The following is a 26,400-nucleotide window of genomic DNA, read 5'->3' as shown; positions in this document are numbered from 1 at the left end:
AAATGGCGGATCCGTTTTTTTTGCAAAGCGGCGGATCTTGACTGATGGAGCCAAACGGAAGTGTGAAACAGGCCTTACCTGTTAGTTCTTAGGCCAATAGCCAAAAACAATAAAAGCCGGCTGTGTATGAGATCTCGGGAAAGGCACCAAAGTCTTGGATAGCGGGAGCAGTTATGTATTTTTTTTTTTTTTTAACTGACAGAGGGGAGCGCATCTGGTGGCGGCTTTTCTCCCCTGAAAGGATCAGACATATATTCCAACTGAACGATCCTAATGTCCCTTGACATCTGACAGAGAAGAGTCAGGAGCCCCAGTACACATCAGATTCAGTCAGCTTAGTGTTATGGGGGTCTACAGTGAGGTGCATGGTGGTCTTTAAAACCATGCAGCATATCTTTCCTTCGTCATGGACTGTGCACAGGTGAACACCACCGCCTTGCACCCGCTATACATACCCAGGATCAGACATTCTCCGTCACGCCTGCTCAAGCTTACTGTTTATGAGCGATCACAATGTGTCAGCTTTGACTAAAATGACATAAATTGTATCATTTAACATGACACAAATGTAACAATGATTGTGTGTGTGAATGAGGAGCATGCAGTAAGCTGCGCAGAGCGTCAGATCAGGTCTGACACCGGGATGAGAGCGACAAGGAAATCTGTTGATTACGCTAGACAATGTTAAGCTTCTGGTGCGTTTCTGTTTTGGGGTTTGGCACAGGATCTTTTCGGGTTTTACCTATGGATTTGTTCCACCAACTTCTGATACATCTTACTAAGGAATATAAAGACTCGGTGAATCCAGCAGGGCGCTCCCCGCAGCCCCGACCTGGAGATGGTACTGTAGGGATCGCACAGCGATACTGAACACAGGCGAGGCAGGTCATGTTTCTGCACATGCGTGCTCAATCTCCTTCCATCTGGGTGAAATTTGGAAACTGCCACAGAATTTTTTTTCTTTCATACTCATCAGACTTTGGGGAGAGTGACCAAAATATTACTTGATGGGTAGGGAATGGGTACTAGGCACTGCCTCTGAATTTGTGTGATTGTGTCGGCAGTCTCGGATCTTGCAGGACAGGACTATCTATAGGTTCGACTAATTAGTAGAAGCTCAATAGGTTGCTACAAAGACTAGAAGTTATCAAACATTACACCAGGAGGCGACCATTTTAACCTAAAGCGAATACTACTGGAAAGGAGACCAGTGAACCATGTAGTATAGGGATATCTGCGCTAACTTTGGGAGGTCATCAATATCAGATCATGGCCAGAGTCTTGGTAGAATTGAGAAATCCGGCACATCCACCCAATAAAATATTTTATTTTAAAATCCATTAAAAACATTTTTTAAAAACATTAGAGCCCAAAAATCATCAAAAATCGGACGCGTTTCTGGTGCACACAGGCAGCTGTAGTCATAGGATATAGAGAAGAGTCATGGGAGCAGAATCTAAGTAAGGAGCCAATCACAATAAAGGAATAATGATGGCATTACGGGAGAAACAGATACATCAGCATGTATCCTAAGCAATAAATATAAAGCAAATTATTACTATATATCCTAAGCAATAAATATAGCGCAGATCAGTTTTATTATTCATGCCATATGGATATTTGGTATGGAGATTCCAAATCCAGAAAGCCTCTGGTAAGTCAGAGGCTTTTGCCAACACCTCCTCATATAGGATGTATCACTTTTTCAATTCCATAAAAACAAAATTGCCAAGTCTCGCCCTTATAAGCTGTAATCAGATGCCTTACAGACTATGTACTATTGCTGTTCTGCACATTAGCGAGGTGCTCAGCGATGCGTTTCTTTAATGTTCTGGTTGGACAGGCGATGTAAAGCAGGTTACACACTCAATGTAATAGACAACATGGTGCGAATCAATATGATAAATGTGTCAATGTTACGTTCCGCACCATGCGGCAATATAAAATAATGTTTTTTATTAACAGCAAAGGTGGAGATATGGCAGCTATTGCCCGCACATTTGAAAATCTGATCATGTGTGTCCACACCTCGCACCCAACCGATCACCTGTTTTTTGATCCAGCAGTGACCAGATGTACAGTGGGGAAAAAAAGTATTTAGTCAGTCAGCAATAGTGCAAGTTCCACCACTTAAAAAGATGAGAGGCGTCTGTAATTTACATCATAGGTAGACCTCAACTATGGGAGACAAACTGAGAAAAAAAAATCCAGAAAATCACATTGTCTGTTTTTTTCCATTTTATTTGCATATTATGGTGGAAAATAAGTATTTGGTCAGAAACAAGCAATCAAGATTTCTGGCTCTCACAGACCTGTAACTACTTCTTTAAGAGTCTCCTCTTTCCTCCACTCATTACCTGTAGTAATGGCACAGGTTTAAACTTGTTATCAGTATAAAAAGACACCTGTGCACACCCTCAAACAGTCTGACTCCAAACTCCACTATGGTGAAGACCAAAGAGCTGTCAAAGGACACCAGAAACAAAATTGTAGCCCTGCACCAGGCTGGGAAGACTGAATCTGCAATAGCCAACCAGCTTGGAGTGAAGAAATCAACTGTGGGAGCAATAATTAGAAAATGGAAGACATACAAGACCACTGATAATCTCCCTCGATCTGGTGCTCCACGCAAAATCCCACCCCGTGGGGTCAGAATGATCACAAGAACGGTGAGCAAAAATCCCAGAACCACGCGGGGGGACCTAGTGAATGAACTGCAGAGAGCTGGGACCAATGTAACAAGGCCTACCATAAGTAACACACTACGCCACCATGGACTCAGATCCTGCAGTGCCAGACGTGTCCCACTGCTTAAGCCTGTACATGTCCGGGCCTGTCTGAAGTTTGCTAAAGAGCATTTGGATGATCCAGAGGAGTTTTGGGAGAATGTCCTATGGTCTGATGAAACCAAACTGGAACTGTTTGGTAGAAACACAACTTGTCGTGTTTGGAGGAAAAAGAATACTGAGTTGCATCCATCAAACACCATACCTACTGTAAAGCATGGTGGTGGAAACATCATGCTTTGGGGCTGTTTCTCTGCAAAGGGGCCAGGACGACTGATCCGGGTACATGAAAGAATGAATGGGGCCATGTATCGTGAGATTTTGAGTGCAAACCTCCTTCCATCAGCAAGGGCATTGAAGATGAAACGTGGCTGGGTCTTTCAACATGACAATGATCCAAAGCACACCGCCAGGGCAACGAAGGAGTGGCTTCGTAAGAAGCATTTCAAGGTCCTGGAGTGGCCTAGCCAGTCTCCAGATCTCAACCCTATAGAAAACCTTTGGAGGGAGTTGAAAGTCCGTGTTGCCAAGCGAAAAGCCAAAAACATCACTGCTCTAGAGGAGATCTGCATGGAGGAATGGGCCAACATACCAACAACAGTGTGTGGCAACCTTGTGAAGACTTACAGAAAACGTTTGACCTCTGTCATTGCCAACAAAGGATATATCACAAAGTATTGAGATGAAATTTTGTTTCTGACCAAATACTTATTTTCCACCATAATATGCAAATAAAATGAAAAAAAAAACAGACAATGTGATTTTCTGGATTTTTTTTTCTCAGTTTGTCTCCCATAGTTGAGGTCTACCAATGATGTAAATTACAGACGCCTCTCATCTTTTTAAGTGGTGGAACTTGCACTATTGCTGACTGACTAAATACTTTTTTTCCCCACTGTAAATGATGAAATGAACTGGGACAGCACAGCGCCACTCTGTGTGGTGGACATCGCGTCTGTGAACAGCCAACAGGCAGCATACGGAGCGGTGACGTGCCATTTCCCTTCACAATTTTCATCTGGCCACTGTTGGAGATGAAACAGCTGGTCTGTGGGGTTGCCGCGGTGTGGATTCCCCACGATCTGATATTGATGGCCTAACCTATGCTATGGTCACCAGTATCTTAAGTCTGGACAGCCTTTAGTAAAATGGTTGGCAGCTTCAAGGGTCTGAGCAATTCCTTGGTACATCCGATGACTGTGGGACACTTCGCCGTGTCACTCTTCCGGAGTTGGAGGGTTGACAGATTTCCGGTGCCACAAGTTAATGGCTTTTTCATCTTGTAGGTGGTGACGTGGAAGGGATTTTTGATATGTGGATTGGGACACGTGCATCCTAAAGAGCAGAGTGCCCTTTGAGGTGTTAGGAGCCGGACTGTCTCTCACGTCACATAAAACGAGAAGGATAGTTTGATTCCTCTGGGGTACATGAAGCGCCACATTACCGAGGGGTCATACCACCGATAAACTGCGGCAGGAACACAGCACCAACGCTCTAGAATTGTGTTCAGGTTCTCCTCATTTACCAGTATGACATGCTAAACCTTGGTATACCAGTCATGTACCACTCTAATATGGCTGCGTAATGATATAGGAGATTAATGAAAAAAATGACACTACACAAAAACAAAGCCAAAAAAGTGATTTCCTCACCGGGTTGGTGGAAGCTCGGTGACAATTCTCGTGCCACAGCCCTGGCAATGTCAGACTCCTGGCGTGCAGCTTGGCTAGCCTGGTCAGCAGCATCCCCCTTGGCACGAGCATGAGCTGTCCTACAACAGAGGAGAAATACGGTTATCATAGGCATGGCAGCCTGAGGGTTACGTAGAGCGCACGTCAACACTCCTCTCTGGCTTTACCAGGTGACAAGTACAGGAAAGCAAACAGCTGCTCAGAAAGACGACAAAGGACAGATGTCACCAGTGTGTGACGGGAACAAACAGGAGATTGTGTGCAGAGGACCTGGTCTACATACATCATATGGCACCGAATGACCAAAGCCATCACAGGGACATGACCATCCAGAGGCTGAAAACGGCTAGTGGTAAGACACCTGTGTGTGCCTCCATTACTCTCATCACAAATATACCTCACAGACACGTCATAAAGATATCTGTTGGAATTTCCCCTAAAGGAGGACCTGATAATGAATGCCAGGATCCGCTTACTTTGAAGGGCAGAGGTACATCCGGCCTATATCTGTGCTTTATAGCGGAAGCTGATCAGGTAAAGCAGGGACGGTCAAGTAGATGGAGCGCCAGCCGTGCGCGGTTACAGGAATGCAACTCCAGCCGGACACCGCTAGAGAGGAGAGTGGCAGTTCTGAATAAAAGCCCGGTCGGTGAGGAATGCAAAGAATGGAAGGAGTAATTAAAGGTCTTCTTTTTATTTTATAGCACAACGCGTTTCAACAGATGAATCTGTCTTCCTCAGGTGGCGCGTCCTTCCATTCTTTGCGCTCCTCACCGACCGGGCTTTTATTCAGAACTTATAGCTGAAGCTGGTCATATACCATAGGACGGGCTTTCTGAAAGATGCTTAGGCTGGAAATTACCATTCTGACATCAATCTAAATAAAGTCTGGCTGCTGGGAACAGGACCACTGCCCTTCATATCTAGTCACTTTCAATTACTCTTTATATATTATGATTAACTAGCCGAGGAGCCCGGCGTTGCCTGGGCATAGTAACTAACTGTGGTTAGTTATAACAAATTATAATGATTATATTGCACATAAAAACATTTCACATCATATATTCAACACTACAGATTTGCAACACAAATTAACTAAACGATTACCCAAGTATTGATAGTATTTTATTTTCAACTCATTCAAGAGCCTTTTGATGAACAATTTTGGTTTTTCCTTTCGGTGCAAAGTAGAACAGATTTTTTGCAGTTCCAACTCTTGAACAGACCATGTAAAGTTGACCATGAGAAAAGCATGTCGATTGCAAACTGATCCCTACTACTTTCAAGGACTGTCCATGAGCCTTGTTAATGGACATTGCAAATGCCAGTCAAGTGGAAACTGGAGGCATTTAAAATCAAAAGGCAAATCAGATGGAATGAGTGGAATTCTTGTAATAAAAATGTCCTCTCCATTGGCACATCCTGTTGCAGAGCTGTGTATCTCATCCTATCCTGTGTGATACTGTCTGCTGAGCCGTGTATCAAATCCTATCCTGTGTGATACTGTGTGCTGAGCCGTGTATCTAATCCTATCCTGTGTGATACTGACTGCAGAGCCATGTATCTAATCCTATCCTGTGTGATACTGTCTGCTGAGCCATGTATCTAATCCTATCCTGTGTGATACTGTCTGCTAAGCTGTGTATCTAATCCTATCCTGTGTGATACTGTCTGCTGAGCCATGTATCTAATCCTATCCTGTGTGATACTGTTTGCTGAGCCGTGTATCTAATCCTTTCCTGTGTGATACTGTCTGCTGAGCCGTGTATCTATTCCTATCCTGTGTGATACAGTCTGCTGAGCCGTGTATCTAATCCTATCCTGTGTGATACAGTCTGCTGAGCCGTGTATCTAATCCTATCCTGTGTGATACAGTCTGCTAAGCCGTGTATCTAATCATATCCTGTGTGATACCGGGATCCTCTGCAGTCTGTGTCAGAGGGTGGTCTGTGTCAGCACGCTAATAAATTGTGTTATTTCCAGCTTTACAGAAGGACGATAACACCATAGAAATTATAAGAATAATAGGCCTCAGTTACCACAACTGTCTACAAGGAAAACTGTTGCTCATAGCAACCAATCACAGCTCAGCTTCTTTTAAACAGCTCTGGTGAAATGAAAGATGTTTAGTGATTGGTTGCTATGGCTGATACACACACTCATTTTTATATATATAGATTTTTAGATATCATGACAACAAGTGAACAGAAAACAACATAATCAGAATCACATGGAATATCAAAACTACACTGGGATTATTCTTAGTGCATATTTATGGTTTGCCCTTTCCATTACACAAAGGTCATTTGCTTGGATTAAAGGGCCTGGTGCATCTTCAGGAGCACGCCGCTCCTCTGCGTCTTGGATTCCTGGGGGGCCACGTGCTCCTGAGAAATCTCAGTTCAGGCCAGCAGCATCATTAAGTCATTGGCCAAAAGTCTCCCATGCTACAAGCAGAGGCAGCTTGTCCTATAAATCAGAGGATCAGACACCGAAGCAAGACGGATTCAACAATATGGCCATCTAAAAAGCCGTATTACAAAGAGATAGCGTGCTCCATAACTAGAAGTCTGGCCACAGCTAGTAAGCTGCAGAGGTGGCTGGTATCCAAGTCAATGAGTAGTAAACAAAGGAATTAAAGTTTTCATGATGACGCCAATCTATATTTGAAAGGGGAAAATCAATTAAATTATTTTTTTAAATTTGGCTGTACCCCTGTATTTGTATCTTTTCATATCCACACAATCCAGACCAAGCAATCATTTTGATTAGTAAATAATGGCCGCTATGCCCGTGGTTTCTTGTTGTGGCATGTCAGAGCTACTACAAGTACAAAGTACAATATGTGGGGTGGTTTCCTTTGATCCTTGACACTTCGATCTCGAGTAATCATTGCATCACAATAACTCCCAATTAATGACCTTTTGATTTGCAGCAAATACATCAAAGGATTTCTGCCTTTTATAAAGTTGTTTTTGGTTGTTTAGTTATTTTTCCAGATGTTGTGTAAAAAGGAATTCATCAAATGCAACTTTTTATCAACTTGGTAAAATTTTGCACAAATGTACCTTGTCTACCCCTGGAGTGATTTATATGAATGATAAGATTTTGTTTTGCACAAAAGTTGTGGGTTTTCGTGGGACGTGCAATTTTTTTGCTCTGAAAAGATTAAAAGACAAAAAAAGATAAAAAAAACATTTTTGATTGACTAATTTTGTGCACAATCATGTGCTCCATTTTGAAAGACCCGAAGCAAAAACAGCAACGAATACCACAAAACTCCTCCCAAAAAAAGAGACATAAAAACTACAAATGAGGAATCCGGGGCTTCATCTTTTGGATGAGTGTGAGCAAGGGTATGTGCACACGCTGCGGATCCGCAGACATTGTACAGTACAATGTTAGCCAATGGGATTTCAATTCCGCAGTGCACATGCTGCGGATTTTCTGCGGTTTTAAATCTGCAGCACGTCAATTCTTTCTGTGGATTCCGCAGCGGTTTGACACCTGTTCCATTGTCCATGTGTCAAATCTGCAGGGGAAAACCGCTGGCAAATCCATAGGAAAACCACAGGTCACTTTATCTGCGGTTTTACCTGCAAATCCGCACGGAAAAATCCACAGGTGAATCCGCAGCGTGTGCACTCACCCTTAAGGGAACTTGCACTTTTGGCCGCTATCAGCTGTGGCCACTGCCTTTCAGGGCTTATCTACAGCATTCTATAATGCTGTAGATAAGCCCCCGGGTCCGACCTGCAAGAGAAAACTTAATTTTCTCATTATACTCACCTGCTGGTCAGTCCGGTCCGATGTGTGTCGCAGGTCCGGGTGCGGCGCCTCCCATCTTCTTGCGATGCCGCCCTCCTGCTTGCTCCTTGGCTCCCCGGCATCGCTCTCCTGCGCAGGCGTACTTCCTTTTCTGCCCTGTTGAGGGCAGAGCAGATTCCTGCAGTGTGCACGCACCAGGAAAGGTCAGAAAGGTCCCGCACCTGCGCGCTGCAGTACTCTGCACTCAACAGGGCAGAGAGGGAAGTATGCCTGCGCAGAATCGCGATGCCGGGAGCGATGACGCAAGCAGGAGGGCGGCATCGCAAGAAGATGGGAGGTGCCGGACCCGGACCTGCCACCCCCATCAGACCGGACCACCCTGCAGGCGAGTATAAGTTATTTTTCTTATCTTTCATGTCAGATCGGGGGCCTATCTACAGTATTATAGAATGCTGTATATCAGCCCTGAAAGACGGTGGCCGCAACTTGTATCGGCCAAACCGGATGACAGGTTTGCTTTAAGGGTACGGGGGGGGTTGTTATCCAATATCTGCCAATAGCTACTAGTGTGGGAGCGCTCTGAATACGTAAGACTTCAATTGGTAAACCGGATATGATATTTTTGGCATAATACAATTCTATCTGGGAAATTGCAGAAAGTAGTATATGAGAACCTTACAGTGCAAAACGTGGATTTTACACAGCTTCAAACCCGCAGCGATTACGGATCTTGTGCACATACCCGAAGCATTTTCAATATGTATATTCCAGGGTTTGGGGTGATTTTTCACAGCTTGGCATTCATCTTGAAAGGACATCAGGGAGGAGCAGTGTAAGCAGAGCGCGGCTGCTCGCACCAATCTGCACCGCTGAGAACATTTCCCCCCTTAGTGTTTGGCATAAATAAACGGACTGATAAGCCGCAGCTCAGACCGCTCGGCCGCCTCTCACTTCAGTGCTGGACCTTGAAGTATTATCGCCTCCTGCCCTACAATAACAGGACATAGAATAGACCGTGACAGTCTTCATTTTTTTCCCCCTAAATTTTGCAATTTTCGGCAACATATAAATTGCTCTTATTTTATTCCAGCTCTTCATTACATTGCTGGTAAAATACTGAAACATTTCAATGACGTAAATTGACATATTGGTTGCATGATAACTAGCCTGTTTTTTTTTTTTCAGGAAAACAATCTGGACTTCTTGGAATTGTCTTTGACAGTGAACAGCTGACATCTCAGCTTTTCTGATGTATAACCTGCTAGCTGACAGTACACAATGGGAAGAGCACACCCCGCCACATGCTCACTTAGAACAATTAAAGGGACGGCACCAAATGTTCTACCAGCCAACATTTCCTGCTTCACTCTGCACCGTGTGCATGTCCAAGCAGTAATGACATGGGGTCACCTGCCTACCATGTCCCAAGCCATAGCATCCACCACAACCAGATGAGCACTCTGATATTGTAATGCATCCTATTCTATAAGACACAGATGCAGTGGGTATGGAATGTATTCAGACCCCTTTAAATATTTCACTCTTTGTTTCATTGCAACCATTTGGTAAATTCAAAAAAGTTCATTTTTTTTCTTATTAATGTACACTGCACCCCATCTTGACTGGAAAAAAAACAGAAATGTAGAAATTTTTTTCAAATTTATTAAAAAAGAAAACTTGAAATATCACATGATCATAAGTATCTAGACCCTTTGCTCAGACACTCATATTTAAGTCACATGCTGTCCAATTCCTTGTGATCCTCCTTGAGATGGTTGTACGCCTTCATTGGAGTCCAGCTGTGTTTAAATAAACTGATAGGACTTGATTTGTAAAGGAGCACACCTGTCTATATAAGACCTCACAGCTCACAGTGCATGTCAGAGCAAATGAGAATCATGAGGTCAAAGGAACTGGTCAAGAAGCTCAGAGGCAGAATTGTGGCAAGGCACAGATCTGGCCAAGGTTACAAAAGAATTTCTGCAGTACTCAAGGTTCCTAAGAGCACTGTGGCCTCCATAATCCTTAAATGGAAGAAGCTTGCGACCACCAGAAGTCTTCCTAGACTTGGCCATCCAGCCAAACTGAGCAATTGTGGGAGAAGAGCCTTGGTAAGAGAGGTAAAGAAGAACCCCAAGATCACTGTGGCTGAGCTCCACAGATGCAGTAGGGAGATAGGAGAAAATTCCACAAAGTCATCTATCACTGCAGCCCTCCAACAGTCTGTCCTTTATGGCAGAGTGGCCCGACGAAAGCCTCTCCTCAGTGCCAGACATATGAAAGCCCACATAGAGTTTGCTAAAAAAAAAAAAAAAAAACACATGAAGGACTCCTAGACTATGAGAAACAAGATTCTCTGGTTTGATGAGATAGAACTTTTTGGTGATAATTCTAAGACGTATGTGTGGAGAAAACCAGGCACTGCTCATCACCTGCCCAATACAATCCTCACAGTGAAACATGGTGGTGGCAGCATCATGCTATGGGGATGTTGTTCAGCTGCAGGGACAGAACGATTGGTTGCAATTGAAGGAAACATGAATGTGACCAAGTAGAGAGATATCCTAGATGAAAACCTCTTGCACAGTGCTCTGGACCTCAGACTTGGCCGAAAGTTCACCTTCCAACAAGACAATGGCCCTTATATTGACCTCAACTGTTACTGTTAACTGCCAATTTGTTATTACATTTTGAACCAAGGAAAGGGCAACTTAAACATGCTTTGCTATCTTTTCCTAGCCTAAACAAAAAAAATACTTAAACTAACCTCACCAGACCCAGTCTTTTGCAGGCAAGCAGGGGAATGGGGGGGTTGGCTGGGTAGGAGTGAGGTGGGATCTAACCTTATCTTGACCTCCACTATTTCTGATAACTGACCTTTCCTAACTACATTTTGAACTAGGGAAAGGGCAACTTGAAAACGCTTTGCTTTCTTCTTACAGCCTTCATCTGCTTTATTGGCCTCTACCATTTTCAGAGTGCTAGGCAGCTGCTTCGAAGAACCCATGACTGCTGTTTTTTGGCACAAAGTTAGTGGGGATGCAGCAAGCCCCGAACTGCCATGCTAATACATTGGTTCTCTGCTATCGCGCTACATGGGGCCAAGAGTAGTTGCTACGTGCATGCCACCGACAATGATGTCACTTACGTGCTGCAGCTAGAGATTGACAGCAGCATGTAAATGGTAAAATATCAGCGATTAGAGCTAATTCCAGGCAGATGCTGACTAGCTAACATGGCCGGCATTTGCCCGGTGTAAAGCAGACTCAGCTCCTCAGCCGGCTTCATACTTATATTTTCGCCATAGGTCGCTAAGGAATGTGATATGTTAAGGAGTTAAAGACAAGAGGTCTTCAATGTTTGGGGGACACATGACCCCAATGTGCAGCATAAAATAAAGTCAGCAATGCAATGATGTGGAGAATATGACAAGTATCACAAAAACCATCCAGTGAAAGAGGATCCTGTGGATGGGAGCAACTCACTGACAGATGGCGGAAGAGGAAGAAGGTAACACATTCTGACAAACAGGCAGAGCACAGTTAAGTAAATTGGAAAGCACAATTTGTTGATCTAGAGCACCAATGGGCTAGAAAAGATGACCACGATGAGTGCCATAGCACCAACGGGCTAGAAAAGATGACCAAGATGAGTGACATAGCACCAATGGGCTAGAAAAGATGACCACGAGTGCCAAAGCACCAATGGGCTAGAAAAGATGACCACGATGAGTGACATAGCACCAATGGGCTAGAAAAGGTATGAGTGCCATAGCACCAATGGGCTAGAAAAGACCACGATGAGTGTCATAGCACCAATGGGCTAGAAAAGATGACCAAGATGAGTGACATAGCACCAATGGGCTAGAAAAGATGATCAAGATGAGTGACATAGCACCAATGGGCTAGAAAAGATGACCGCGATGAGTGCCATAGCACCAATGGGCTATAAAAGATGACCACGATGAGTGCCATAGCACCAATGGGCTAGAAAAGATGACCACGATGAGTGCCATAGCACCAATGGGCTAGAAAAGATGACCGCAATGAGTGCCATAGCACCAATGGGCTAGAAAAGACCACAATGAGTGACATAGCACCAATGGGCTATAAAAGATGACCACGATGAGTGCCATAGCACCAATGGGCTATAAAAGATGACCGCAATGAGTGCCATAGCACCAATGGGCTAGAAAAGACCACGATGAGTGACATAGCACCAATGGGCTATAAAAGATGACCGCAATGAGTGACATAGCACCAATGGGCTAGAAAAGATGACCGCGATGAGTGCCATAACACCAATGGGCTAGAAAAGACCACGATGAGTGCCATAGCACCAATGGGCTAGAAAAGAGGACCACGATGAGTGCCATAACACCAATGGGCTAGAAAAGATGACCACGATGAGTGCCATAACACCAATGGGCTAGAAAAGATGACCACGATGAGTGCCATAACACCAATGGGCTAGAAAAGATGACCACGATGAGTGCCATAACACCAATGGGCTAGAAAAGACCACAATGAGTGACATAGCACCATTGGGCTAGAAAAGACCACGATGAGTGACATAGCACCAATGGGCTAGAAAAGACCACGATGAGTGACATAGCACCAATGGGCTAGAAAAGACCACGACGAGTGCCATAGCACCAATGGGCTAGAAAAGATGACCGCGATGAGTGCCATAGCACCAATGGGCTAGAAAAGATGACCGCGATGAGTGCCATAGCACCAATGGGCAAGAAAAGATGACCGCGATGAGTGTCATAGCACCAATGGGCTAGAAAAGATGACCATGATGAGTACCATAGCTGTCTAATGGAGCAAGAAACACAAAAATCCAGTAGTCAAAAAGCGTACAAACATTGGACCACTGATCAGTGAAAAAATATTACCCGGTCATATGAATCCAGATTTCAGTACCATTTGATGGAAGGGTGGGAGTTTGGCACAAGTAGCATGAACCAATGAAGCCTTCCTAGGTGTGCACAGCTCAAGCAGGTGGAGACGGCATAATTGTGTAGGGAATACTTTACTTCCTTTGATACCTGTGGATGGACGTTTGGACAGTAGGACTTACCATAGGGTTATGGCTTGTCAGGGCCTTACGATAGGCCATCAAAGTCCCATCGGTGGGGGTGCAACACCATGATCCCTCGCCGATCAGAAGTTCCGATGTTGGCAGAGGCCTATTCAAATCAATAGGGGGCAGATGTGCTGTACCTGGCCACAAACAAAATACAATTGACAAAGCGGTGCTGTGCAGCTCCATAGCTAAGCAGTTTCGGCCACCGTCGACACCGGGATCAACTATCACACCTCCACCAATCAGACATGAACGACATGTCCAAAGGATTAGCCATCAATGTTAAAGTCCTGGACAATCCCTTTAAGAGAGAAAAGAATAATGAGGTATTTAGGCCGTGTTTATGATCAGATTCTATGCCTGAATCCTGATAAAAGATGCTAAATTCAAGAGAAAGCAAAGGCATGGGGTTTTCAATGTAAAAGATTACTACCGGGTTAGTAATGCTGAAGTGTACCCATCAATGCAGACAACTCCTGGACATGTGATAAGTGATCATCTAAGTGCCCGGGTGGTGACAAACAGGCATAGGTATGCTCCTGCAGGCAGTGCCTCTGTAGCCCCTGCAGGCAGTGGCTCCAAAAGGCAGTGTCCCTGTAGCTCCCGTGGGCAGTGCCTCTGTAGCTCCTGCAGGCAGTGGCTCCCGCAGGCAGTGCCTCTGTGGCTCCTGCGGGCAATGTCCCTGTAGCTCCTGCATGCAGTGGCTCCCACAGGCAGTGCCTCTGTGGCTCCTGCGGGTTATGTCCCTGTAGCTCCCAGGGCAGTGCCCCTGCAGGCAATGCTTCTGGAGCTCCTGCAGGCAGTGCCTCTGTAGCTTCTGCAGGCAGTGCCTCTATAGATCCTGCAGGCAGTGCTTCTGTAGCTCCTGTAGGCAGTGCTGCTGTAGCTCCTGCAGGCAGTGGCTCCTGCAGGCAGCGCCTCTGTGGCTCCCGCAGGCAGCACCTCTGTGGCTCCGGCAGGTAGAGGCTCTAACTCCTGCAGGCAGTGCCTCTGTGGCTCCCGCAGGCAGCGCCCTCTGTGGCTTCCGCAGGAAGCGCCCTCTGTGGCTCCCGCAGGAAGCGCCCTCTGTGGCTCCCGCAGGCAGCGCCCTCTGTGGCTCCCGCAGGCAGCGCCCTCTGTGGCTCCCGCAGGCAGCGCCCTATGTGGCTCCCGCAGGCAGCGCCCTCTGTGGCTCCTGCAGGCAGCGCCCTCTGTGGCCGCCGCAGGCAGCGCCCTCTGTGGCTCTCGCAGGCAGCGGCCTCTGAGGCTCCCGCAGGTAGTGCCTCTGTAGTAAGAGAGCTGATGATATACCATGAACTGTGGCTGGTCTGTCTTCACCTCTCTGAGTGCAGCTTCCCCGCTCAGACAGCTGCCTGACACATTTAGGATATTTCACGCTCATCCAGCAGCTCTGGTGTGCACTCAGAATAAGTGTGTAATCTTATATAATGGAATGACAAGTCAGGCCATTCCCTGAACACGATGGTGCCATACAATATGGACATATACACTTTAAATGAGCATTCTCCTGGAAATGTAGTAAAGTAGAGACATAATTCTCCTTTTCATATTTCTACGTACACAGACTTGTAAATTCTAGAAGAGGAGCCTGGATACAGATTTTGGAAGCTTGTAAATTCCTTGCAGTAGTTGATAAGTAACATACTTCCTATAAAAGCAGGAGCTATCCATTTACCGAAAACCCTTCAGAGAAGCATGTCAGCAGACAATGAAATACACCAGACGGCTACCAGCCCACAGAGTGCTCGTAATGTCAGGGCCAGGCGTCCGGCAGGAGGGAGCGCTATCATACAGTAATGTCAGGACCAGGCGTCCGGCAGGAGGGAGCGCTATCATACAGTAATGTCAGGACCAGGCGTCCGGCAGGAGGGAGCGCTATTATACAGTAATGTCAGGACCAGGCGTCCGGCAGGACGGAGCGCTATTATACAGTAATGTCAGGACCAGGCGTCCGGCAGGATGGAGCACTATCATACAGTAATGTCAGGACCAGGCGTCCGGCAGGAGGGAGCGCTATTATACAGTAATGTCAGGACCAGGCGTCCGGCAGGAGGGAGCGCTATCATACAGTAATGTCAGGACCAGGCGTCCGGCAGGAGGGAGTGCTATCATACAGTAATGTCAGGACCGGGCGTCCGGCAGGAGGGAGCGCTATTATACAGTAATGTCAGGACCAGGCGTCCGGCAGGATGGAGCACTATCATACAGTAATGTCATGACCAGGCGTCCGGCAGGAGGGAGCGCTATCATACAGTAATGTCAGGACCAGGCGTCCGGCAGGAGGGAGCGCTATCATACAGTAATGTCAGGACCAGGCGTCCGGCAGGAGGGAGCGCTATTATACAGTAATGTCAGGACCAAGCATCCGGCAGGAGGGAACGCTATTATACAGTAATGTCAGGACCAGGCGTCCGGCAGGACGGAGCGCTATTATACAGTAATGTCAGGACCAGGCGTCCGGCAGGAGGGAGCGCTATCATACCGTAATGTCAGGACCAGGCGTCCGGCAGGAGGGAGCGCTATTATACAGTAATATCAGGGCCAGGCGTCCGGCAGGAGGGAGCGCTATCATACAGTAATGTCAGGACCAGGCGTCCGGCAGGAGGGAGCGCTATTATACAGTAATGTCAGGGCCAGGCGTCCGGCAGGAGGGAGCGCTATCATACAGTAATGTCAAGACCAGGCGTCCGGCAGGAGGGAGCGCTATTATACAGTAATGTCAGGACCAAGCGTCCGGCAGGAGGGAGCGCTATTATACAGTAATGTCAGGACCAAGCGTCCGGCAGGAGGGAGCGCTATTATACAGTAATGTCAGGACCAAGCATCCGGCAGGAGGGAACACTATTATACAGTAATGTCAGGACCAGGCGTTCGGCAGGAGGGAACACTATCATACAGTAATGTCAGGACCAAGCATCCGGCAGGAGGGAGCGCTATTATACAGTAATGTCAGGACCAAGCGTCCGGCAGGAGGGAGCGCTATTATACAGTAATGTCAGGACCAAGCGTCCGGCAGGAGGGAGCGCTATTATACAGTAATGTCAGGACCAGGCGTCCGGCAGGAGGGAGCGCTATTATACAGTAATGTCAGGACCAGGTGTCCGGCAGGAGGGAGCGCTATTATACTGTAATGTCAGGACCAAGCATCCGGCAGGAGGGAACACTATTATACAGTAATGTCAGGACCAGGCGTCCGGCAGGAGGGAGCGCTATTATACAGTAATGTCAGGACCAGGCGTCCGGCAGGAGGGAGCGCTATCATACAGTAATGTCAGGACCAGGCGTCCGGCAGGAGGGAGCGCTATCATACAGTAATGTCAGGACCAGGCGTCCGGCAGGAGGGAGCGCTATTATACAGTAATGTCAGGGCCAGGCGTCCGGCAGGAGGGAGCGCTATCATACAGTAATGTCAGGGCCAGGCGTCCGGCAGGAGGGAGCGCTATTATACAGTAATGTCAGGACCAGGCGTCCGGCAGGAGGGAGCACTATCATACAGTAATGTCAGGACCAGGCGTCCGGCAGGAGGGAGCGCTATTATACAGTAATGTCAGGACCAAGCGTCCGGCAGGAGGGAGCGCTATTATACAGTAATGTCAGGACCAGGCGTCCGGCAGGAGGGAGCGCTATTATACAGTAATGTCAGGACCAGGCGTCCGGCAGGAGGGAGCACTATTATACTGTAATGTCAGGACCAAGCGTCCAGCAGGAGGGAGCGCTATTATACAGTAATGACAGGACCAGGCGTCCGGCAGGAGGGAGCGCTATTATACAGTAATGTCAGGACCAAGCGTCCGGCAGGAGGGAGCGCTATTATACAGTAATGTCAGGACCAGGCGTCCGGCAGGAGGGAGCGCTATTATACAGTAATGTCAGGACCAGGCATCAGGCAGGAGGGAGCGCTATTATACAGCCTGTCCATGTCCTTAAGAGCAGTAATCACCTGATACTGACTTTGCTGTAAGACAACCTCTAGGCAGAGACTATAGATCCTGCTGAAGACGCCCCATATACTCTGCAGGTTTCACATTCCACATCCATTGTAGGAATACACACTCTCTAAGGAGCAGAGAGAGTATTATTTCCCCTAGTCACAACTTCATAACGAGCTAAAGGTGCCATAAATTGAAAGAAGCGTGAAGAACGAGACCCTGACATCTCAGGATCACGTCACCCCATGTAAGTGCAGAGTGAGAAAATTATATTTCAATTTTTCCCCAAAGATTCCAAAAAAAAAAATCTACAACTTATTTTTCCACTTACTCTTTATTATGGTAACAAACCCTATATTTACTTCTTAGGCCATGTTCACACAATGCAGAAAATTTCCTTTGATGATTTGGTCACAAATATTCAACAAACCAGCATGCAATCCTCAGGTTACATATTCTACACCACAAATCCTGACTGCGTGAACATACTTTTGATTTACACCAGAAACAATCAAATGGTCTTTGCTGAGGGTCTCAGTGGTCAGACAGGTGCTTTTACTGATGTACAGACACTCAATCATTAGCTGTGAAGGGCCGCAATGTACAGAACTTGAGAGTGTGTCAAAATTTCTGACTGTGCTAGCGGTGATCTCTTTCAGGTCTCCGCAGTTCATCGGGCCGCTCACAATGAGCAGCCCGTGGGAACCGTAGCTTCAGGACCTGAGATAACCTCAATGACGTCACCAGAGGTCACTGAAGCTGCGCTATGATGTTCAGCGTCTCCTGGATGCCAGGCTGAACGGTAGCATCGTGTCACCGCTCATCAAGGCATCCAGATGATTCAGAGATGGATTACGGTGTGGGACAAATGGATTATCGCTGGACATGTCAGGAATAGGATGTTTTTTTATTTTTAATTTTACACTAATAAATAGGTTAAAGAGGGTGGGCAGTGATTATTCTAAATAAAGGACACTATTCTGGCTGTGTCTTTATTACAACCTTACCATGAGGTTATTTAATGGGGGCGTCTTACAGACGTCTCTCCATTATGAACCCCTGGGCTTGATGACAGAGGTCATCCCTGTCCTATATACACGCCTTACTATATATGTGTGATCTGTATACAGGCTCCATCCCTGTCCAATATACACTCCTTACTATATATGTGTGATCTGTATACAGGCTCCATCCCTGTCCAATATACACTCCTTACTATATATGTGTGATCTGTATACAGGCGCCATCCGTGTCCTATATACACTCCATATTATATATGTGATCTGTATACAGGCTCCATCCCTGTCCTATATACACACTCCTTACTATTTTAACTAATAGAGGATGTAAAACCTCATGGTGGTGAACAGGCTCGGGTTTGGTGGCCAGCCGCAAGGGCGCTGTAATGGTAACGTCAATCGGGGCGGGCACAGTGGTTAAGCACAGGAGTGAGGATAAAAGGGTCGTTGGTGCCCTGAAAGTTTACTGCCACTGCTTATTATGCAAATTATCTCTTCAGAGAGGAAGAGGACTAGAACTCTAGTGCCACCTATTGGAAGTAGCAATCCTAAAAGTCAATGTCGACCCTTTAACGAGCCTTGTTACTTGACTTAGGATAAAAGCCAAGCCAGAATCTCAATTTACAGACACTGTTTCGGGGTACTGCCCCTTGTCAGTGCAAAGTGTGAGATCTGGTTTGGCTGTGAGAGAGGCGTCTGACTCGGCATGCTTAGCATGTCATTCTCCGCAAGGAGAAATGATACTTCTTGGATACTGGTGCTGCTTGAATGGCAAGCCAGTGCGTGACACCCCTTTATGGCTGTCTGTCCTGGATGTCAGACAGCTGGGGATATCACAAGACTTGTGAATTACACTGTACTAGCACTTCACCTGACTCTTACTGTGATTGCTTTAATCCTGCAAAAATGTTTTTAAAAATATTAAAAAAATATAAAAGATTAAATCACCCCCTTTCGCCCCATTCAAAATAAAACCGTAAGAGAAAAAACAAACATACACATATTTGGTTCAGAATCGCCCGATCAATTAAAAAAAAAAAAAAAAAAGGGATTAATCTGATCGTTAAACGGCGTAGAATAAAAAAAAAAGTCAAAATGCGTTTTATGTTTTTTTGGTCGCCGCGACGTTGCATTAAAATGCAATAATGGGCGATCAAATGATCGTATCGGCACCAAAACGGTATCAATAAAAATATCAGCTCAGCCCGCAAATAATAAGCCCTCATCCAACCTGAGATCACGGTCTCGGAAAATGGCGCAATTTTTCTATTTTTTTTTTAAAAATTCTTTGGATTTTTTTTTCAACACTCATAATGACCTGGAGAATCATAATGGCAGGTCAGTTTTATCATTTTTTTATATATATATATATATATATATATATATATATATATATATATATATATATATATATATATATATTTTCTATTTATTTGGTGCCTCTGTTTAGGTTCTAATGGTCTGTCTCCCTTTTTAATATTTATTTGGTTATTGCAGGCATTTGCTAAATAGCCACGTCTTTCTTCATCCACTATTGAACATCTTTCAACAAACAAAAATAAAAATCAGGTACTTTTTTTGGGGGGTGAATACTATCAGTAATGTTTTGTTGACTGAGTCAAAGCGCGAGTATATTTATATATTCATACAGTTCATTTGATGAACATGGTAAAAAAAAATAATCCAAAAAAAGTTGTGAAATTGCACTTTTTTTGCAATTGCACCGCACTTGGAATTTTTTTTCCCATTTTTGAGTTCATGATATGGTAAAACCAATGGTGTCGTTCAAAAGCACAACTCATGGCCATATTGACGGAAAAATAAAAAAAAACAAACTTATGGCTCTGGGATGAAGGGGAGCGAAAACCGAAAACGCAAAAACGAAAAACAAAGTCTTGAAGATTATTTTTTTTTTTTTTTTTTTTTTTTTTTTTAAACAGACAGTGAAAAGAAACAGTTTCAAAAATATTTAAAGGGAGTGTCTGGGCACAACATAGAGATACAGTGGGGAAAAAAAGTATTTAGTCAGTCAGCAATAGTGCAAGTTCCACCACTTAAAAAGATGAGAGGCGTCTGTAATTTACATCATAGGTAGACCTCAACTATGGGAGACAAACTGAGAAAAAAAAATCCAGAAAATCACATTGTCTGTTTTTTTTTTCCATTTTATTTGCATATTATGGTGGAAAATAAGTATTTGGTCAGAAACAAAATTTCATCTCAATACTTTGTGATATATCCTTTGTTGGCAATGACAGAGGTCAAACGTTTTCTGTAAGTCTTCACAAGGTTGCCACACACTGTTGTTGGTATGTTGGCCCATTCCTCCATGCAGATCTCCTCTAGAGCAGTGATGTTTTTGGCTTTTCGCTTGGCAACAACTCCCTCCAAAGGTTTTCTATATAGGGTTGAGATCTGGAGACTGGCTAGGCCACTCCAGGACCTTGAAATGCTTCTTACGAAGCCACTCCTTCGTTGCCCTGGCGGTGTGCTTTGGATCATTGTCATGTTGAAAGACCCAGCCACGTTTCATCTTCAATGCCCTTGCTGATGGAAGGAGGTTTGCACTCAAAATCTCACGATACATGGCCCCATTCATTCTTTCATGTACCCGGATCAGTCGTCCTGGCCCCTTTGCAGAGAAACAGCCCCAAAGCATGATGTTTCCACCACCATGCTTTACAGCAGGTATGGTGTTTGATGGATGCAACTCAGTATTCTTTTTCCTCCAAACACGACAAGTTGTGTTTCTACCAAACAGTTCCAGTTTGGTTTCATCAGACCATAGGACATTCTCCCAAAACTCCTCTGGATCATCCAAATGCTCTCTAGCAAACTTCAGACGGGCCCGGACATGTACAGGCTTAAGCAGTGGGACACGTCTGGCACTGCAGGATCTGAGTCCATGGTGGCGTAGTGTGTTACTTATGGTAGGCCTTGTTACATTGGTCCCAGCTCTCTGCAGTTCATTCACTAGGTCCCCCTGCGTGGTTCTGGGATTTTTGCTCACCGTTCTTGTGATCATTCTGACCCCACGGGGTGGGATTTTGCGTGGAGCACCAGATCGAGGGAGATTATCAGTGGTCTTGTATGTCTTCCATTTTCTAATTATTGCTCCCACAGTTGATTTCTTCACTCCAAGCTGGTTGGCTATTGCAGATTCAGTCTTCCCAGCCTGGTGCAGGGCTACAATTTTGTTTCTGGTGTCCTTTGACAGCTCTTTGGTCTTCACCATAGTGGTGTTTGGAGTCAGACTGTTTGAGGGTGTGCACAGGTGTCTTTTTATACTGATAACAAGTTTAAACAGGTGCCATTACTACAGGTAATGAGTGGAGGAAAGAGGAGACTCTTAAAGAAGAAGTTACAGGTCTGTGAGAGCCAGAAATCTTGATTGCTTGTTTCTGACCAAATACTTATTTTCCACCATAATATGCAAATAAAATGAAAAAAAAAAACAGACAATGTGATTTTCTGGATTTTTTTTTCTCAGTTTGTCTCCCATAGTTGAGGTCTACCTATGATGTAAATTACAGACGCCTCTCATCTTTTTAAGTGGTGGAACTTGCACTATTGCTGACTGACTAAATACTTTTTTTCCCCACTGTAAGTGGGGACCTGACAAACGGCACCCCCAACATTCGACGGTCATATGCTACGGTGGCTGCAGGATATAAACCCTTTGAACGGTGTTGCAAAGCACAGCTGCATTGCACTACAAACCAGTTCCGCCACAGCAAACAACTGATGGTTGCGGTGCCGTGTGTTGGACCCCACTGGTCTAGCATTGGTTAATGCTTTTGACATAAAAACCTGATTTACCGTAAATAATACGTCGTTTTCGGATTGCAAAATTTCCCTTTAAACTTGTCCCGCAAAAAATTACATCTGTACGCCACAATTCAATATTCAGTTATGACAGAGAGATTGCGCAGGCTCAGGACTTGTGCTCGCGCCATCTGCAGCAGGAGCCGGCTGTGATACACAGCTGGGATGAGACAGATCTCCCTGAAATCCCCGCTAAAACAGCACATATTATGGTATTGCTCCATTTGTAATGACCCATATTATCAAACTATCTTATTTATAGAGCACGATGAATGCCATAAAAGATATATGAAAAACTTTGTATGAATTACTATTTCTTTTCACCTTCCCTCACGAAAAAATTAAATAAAAATTTATCAAAAAGTTCTATGTATCCTAAAGTATTACCAATAAAAACTACAACCCATTATGCAAAAAAATAAGGCGTCATACAGTGCTATACCGAATGATAGTTATGACTCTCATAACAGCCAAAATAAAAAAATGTTTTTTAAAAGTGATTTTCTTGTGCAAAAGTAGTAAAACACAAAGATATAGATATATACCTTACATTGAATGGTGTTTAAAAAGAAAAAAAAAAATCAGAATTAATTTTGGTTTTTATTGCCTCCCAAAGAGTGTATTAAAAAAGAGATCAAAAACTTGCATGCAGCACAACTCAGGTAAAAAATGAGCACTAAGGCCGGTTTCACACGTCAGTGGCTCTTGTACGTGTGGTGACAGTTTTCTCACGTACCGGAGACGCTGACACACGTAGACACATTAAAATGAATGTGTCTCTGCACATGTCAGTGTGTTTTCACGGCCACACGGTCCGTGTGAAAACCACGTAGACATGTCAATGATCGTGGGAGCGCACGGTCCGCAAAAATGCTGAACACGTGCACACGGAGAACAGTTCACACTGTCCTTCGTGCTCACGGACGGCCGTCGGGGAAGAATCGCTACTGTAAGCGCTGTTCTCCGGCGGCTGGTGCAGAACGCGGCTGTCATTCTTCTCTCCTGCTCTGCCGGCAACAGCGAGCAGGAGAGATGAATGAATGAAAACCCGACGAGGGGTACCCCACAATGTTTTTTTCAATTATTTAAATAATTAATTAAAAAAAACAGCATGGGGTCCTCCTTATTTTTGACAACCAACCTGACTAAAGTTGACAGCTGAGGGCTGATATTCTCAGGCTGATAAGGGGCCATTGATCTTGGCCCCCCACAGCCTAAAAACAGCAGCCCCCAGCTGCCCAGAAAAGGCGCATCTATTAGATGCACCTATTCTGGAGATTTGCCCGGTTCTTCCCACTTGCCTTGTAGCAGTGGGGTTAATGCCACCTTTCTATTGTAAGGGGACATTAAGCCCGGATTAGTAATGGAGAGGTGTCAATACGACACCTATCCATTACTAATCCAAGAGTTACTCAAGGGATAAATAAACACACACAATAAGAGCAAAGTATTTTAATGAAAGAATACATTACACACAGTTTTAAAATCTTTGTTACACTGCTAATTCAATTGTGACACCATTGTTCTCCTGTAAAAAAGGGGAAAATAATAAAGCAACAATATTCATTACCTGTCCGGCGCTCAGTCATGTCCCACGGCGTAAATCCATCTCGGGGGGTTAATAAGGTTACAGGCGGAGCATTGCTAACTCAGTTGCTTCCAATTGTAAACTACAGTAGCATGAATGGAAGCAGCCTGTGCACGCTCAGTGATGAGCGGTGACGTCACCACTAGTTACTGAGTCTGCGCCGTCTGCTTCCATTCATTCTACTGTAGTTTACAGTCAGGAGCGGCTGAGTTAACAGTTCTCCGCCTGTAAACTGATTAACTCCCCCGAGATGGATTTACGCCGTGGGACGTGACTGAGCGCCGGACAGGTAATGTATACTGTTGCTTTATTATTTTCACCTTTTTTACAGGAGATCGATGGCGTCGCAATGTAATTAGCAGTGTAACAAAGATTTAAAACAGTGAATAGTGTATTCTTTCATTAAAATACTTTGCTCCTAATGTGTGTGTGCTTATTTACCCCTTGACTGACTCTAGGATTAGTAATGGATAGGTGTTTTATTGACACCTCTCCATTACTAATCCGGGCTTAACGTCACTTTACAATAGAAAGGTGACGTTAACCCCGTATTACCCCACTTGCCACCGCTACAGGGCAAGTGGGAAGAACCGGGCAAAGCTCAAGAATAGGTGCATCTAATAGATGCGCCTTTTCTGGGCAGCTGGGGGCTGCTGTTTTTAGGCTGTGGGGGGCCAAAATCAATGGCCCCTTACCAGCCTGAGAATATCAGCCCTCAGCTGTCAGCTTTAGTCAGGTTGGTTGTCAAAAATAGGGGGACCCCACACGTTTTTTTTTTTTAAATTATTTATTTAAATAATTAAAAAAACAGCGTGGGGACCCCTGTATTCTTGAGAACCAACCTTGATGAAACTGATGGCTGCAGCCCCCAGCTGTAAGTTTTGTCTGGTTGGTTCACAAACTGAGGGGGACCCCACGTCGGTTTTTCATTCATTCTTCTCTCCTGCTCGCTGTTGCCGGCAGAGCAGGAGAGAAGAATGACAGCCGCGTTCAGCACCAGCCGCTGGGGAACAGTGCTTACAGCAGCCGCTTCTTCCCTGCGGCCGTCCGTGTGGTCCTGATGCGGCATACGGTTGCCACACGGAGGTACCACGTATTCACACCGACAGCTCCCGTACCGGTTTTTCCGGTACCGGAATTATCTGGACGTGTGAGACCGGCCTAATACAACTCCACTGATGCAAAATAGTAAAAACTCCTGGCTCTCGAAATATAGAGACACAAAAAAAAGGATTTTTTTTTTTTTTTACAAGTGTGTGTTTATTTTATTTAAATAATAAAACATAGAAGCATTGACACTTGGTATCATCATAGTCGTACTAATGTACAGAATGCAGTTAAAAGAAACCTGTCAACAGAAAAACTGCTATTAACCTGCAGATATGGGGTTAATTGGCAGGTTAATACGGTTACTAACCTGTCCAGTGCCGCATGTAACAGAACACTGCGGGAAGAAAATGAACTTCACAATCCCCCCGCGGTAGCGTTCTGGACTTGGTCATGGGGTGGCGCAGGGGCTGAGTATACAGAACAGCGGCGGCTGTAACTGCACCCCGGCCCTGACTGACACTCGCTCTGCATTGGGGTGGATGACTGAAACCGGAACGCTGTCGGGGTTAATAACGTTCATTTTCTCCCTCCAGAGTTCAGCTAAGTGCAGACTCTGGGCAGCGTAGGAACGCCATTGACCTTCAGATTAACCTGTTATCTGCAGGTTGATCGTGTTTTTTTTTCTGATGACAGGTTCCCTTTAACACCTTACTCGTTCAGCGCGATGATTAGTGTTAAATTGAACATACAAATAAACTGTGGCAGAACTGCCATTTTGCTTATATTCCTTCCCATAAAAAGTTAGTTGATAAGTTGATGACAATAATACGTTATACGTAGCCCAAAGTGACGCCACTGACAAACACAACTCATTCCGGAAAAAAAGAAGCCCTCATACGCAGTGTCGGACTGGGGTGCCAAGGGCCCACCGCTGACCAACTCCAGGGCCCCACTTTCCAGCTTCATGCAAATGTGACATGATCCTCAATCACAAATTTCTATAACAATGAACTGGGTAAATTGTTACATGAATAAGATGCTGCCTTTCTCTGTGGCCTACTCTTGTGCAGGGGCCCACTGGAGGATTCTCCTGCTCTCCTGTGGGCCAGTCCAAGCCTGTACACTTCTATTGGCAAAAAAAAAAAGTTATGGCTCCTGGAATATGAAAAATAAAAAAATGGTTTGGTAAAAAGATCAAGACCGGCTGTGATGCCAATGGGTTAATGAACACAGCAGCTGTCCCCATGTAATTTATGGTGGAGGACCACCTGGGGGTCCACCATACATCATGCCAAGCATGGCTGCAGCGGAATGGGGCACTGGGTATAACACGGTGGCGTGACACACAACATTGCATGCCTGAATACGCAATACCTACAGCAGAGATTGGTGTCAAAGAAATTAGAGTTTGTTTTTCAAGGTCTGGGCAAGATCTCAGTGGTAACAAATCATGGAAACTGTGTGCAATTTGTGTCATTACAAGGTGTATTTCAAAAGCACAATAGAAAGCAAAAAAAAACTAGCAACAAGGCTGTGACATTTCTGTAGGATCCCTGCAGCCACAGCGTGTCCAGTACAAAAATAGTGTGGAATGAAATCCTTACAACAAATGGCAGTGGGTAGGACACACAGCAAGAAGGACAGAGAACAGAT

At 45.1% G+C, this 26,400-nt stretch overlaps 1 protein-coding gene across 4 annotated transcripts in view; it reads right to left on the bottom strand.

The window, feature by feature from the left end:
* JPH1 (junctophilin 1) overlaps nucleotides 1-26,400 on the bottom strand; it is a 157,469-nt gene that overhangs the window by 39,012 nt on the left and 92,057 nt on the right. For all 4 annotated transcript variants that reach the window (XM_073550773.1, XM_073550774.1, XM_073550775.1 and 1 more), the window contains one exon: nucleotides 4,439-4,557. In XM_073550773.1, coding sequence (XP_073406874.1) covers nucleotides 4,439-4,557 — 119 coding nt within the window. The remainder of the gene's footprint in view (nucleotides 1-4,438; nucleotides 4,558-26,400) is intronic.

Source organism: Dendrobates tinctorius, unplaced genomic scaffold (assembly GCF_039654945.1).
Source record: "Dendrobates tinctorius isolate UK_male_01 unplaced genomic scaffold, ASM3965494v1 ptg000169l, whole genome shotgun sequence".
In the NCBI taxonomy this organism is placed as follows: domain Eukaryota; kingdom Metazoa; phylum Chordata; class Amphibia; order Anura; family Dendrobatidae; genus Dendrobates; species Dendrobates tinctorius.
The sequence above is the reverse complement of the archived record's forward strand: the minus strand, read 5'-3'. Positions and strand labels throughout refer to the sequence as shown.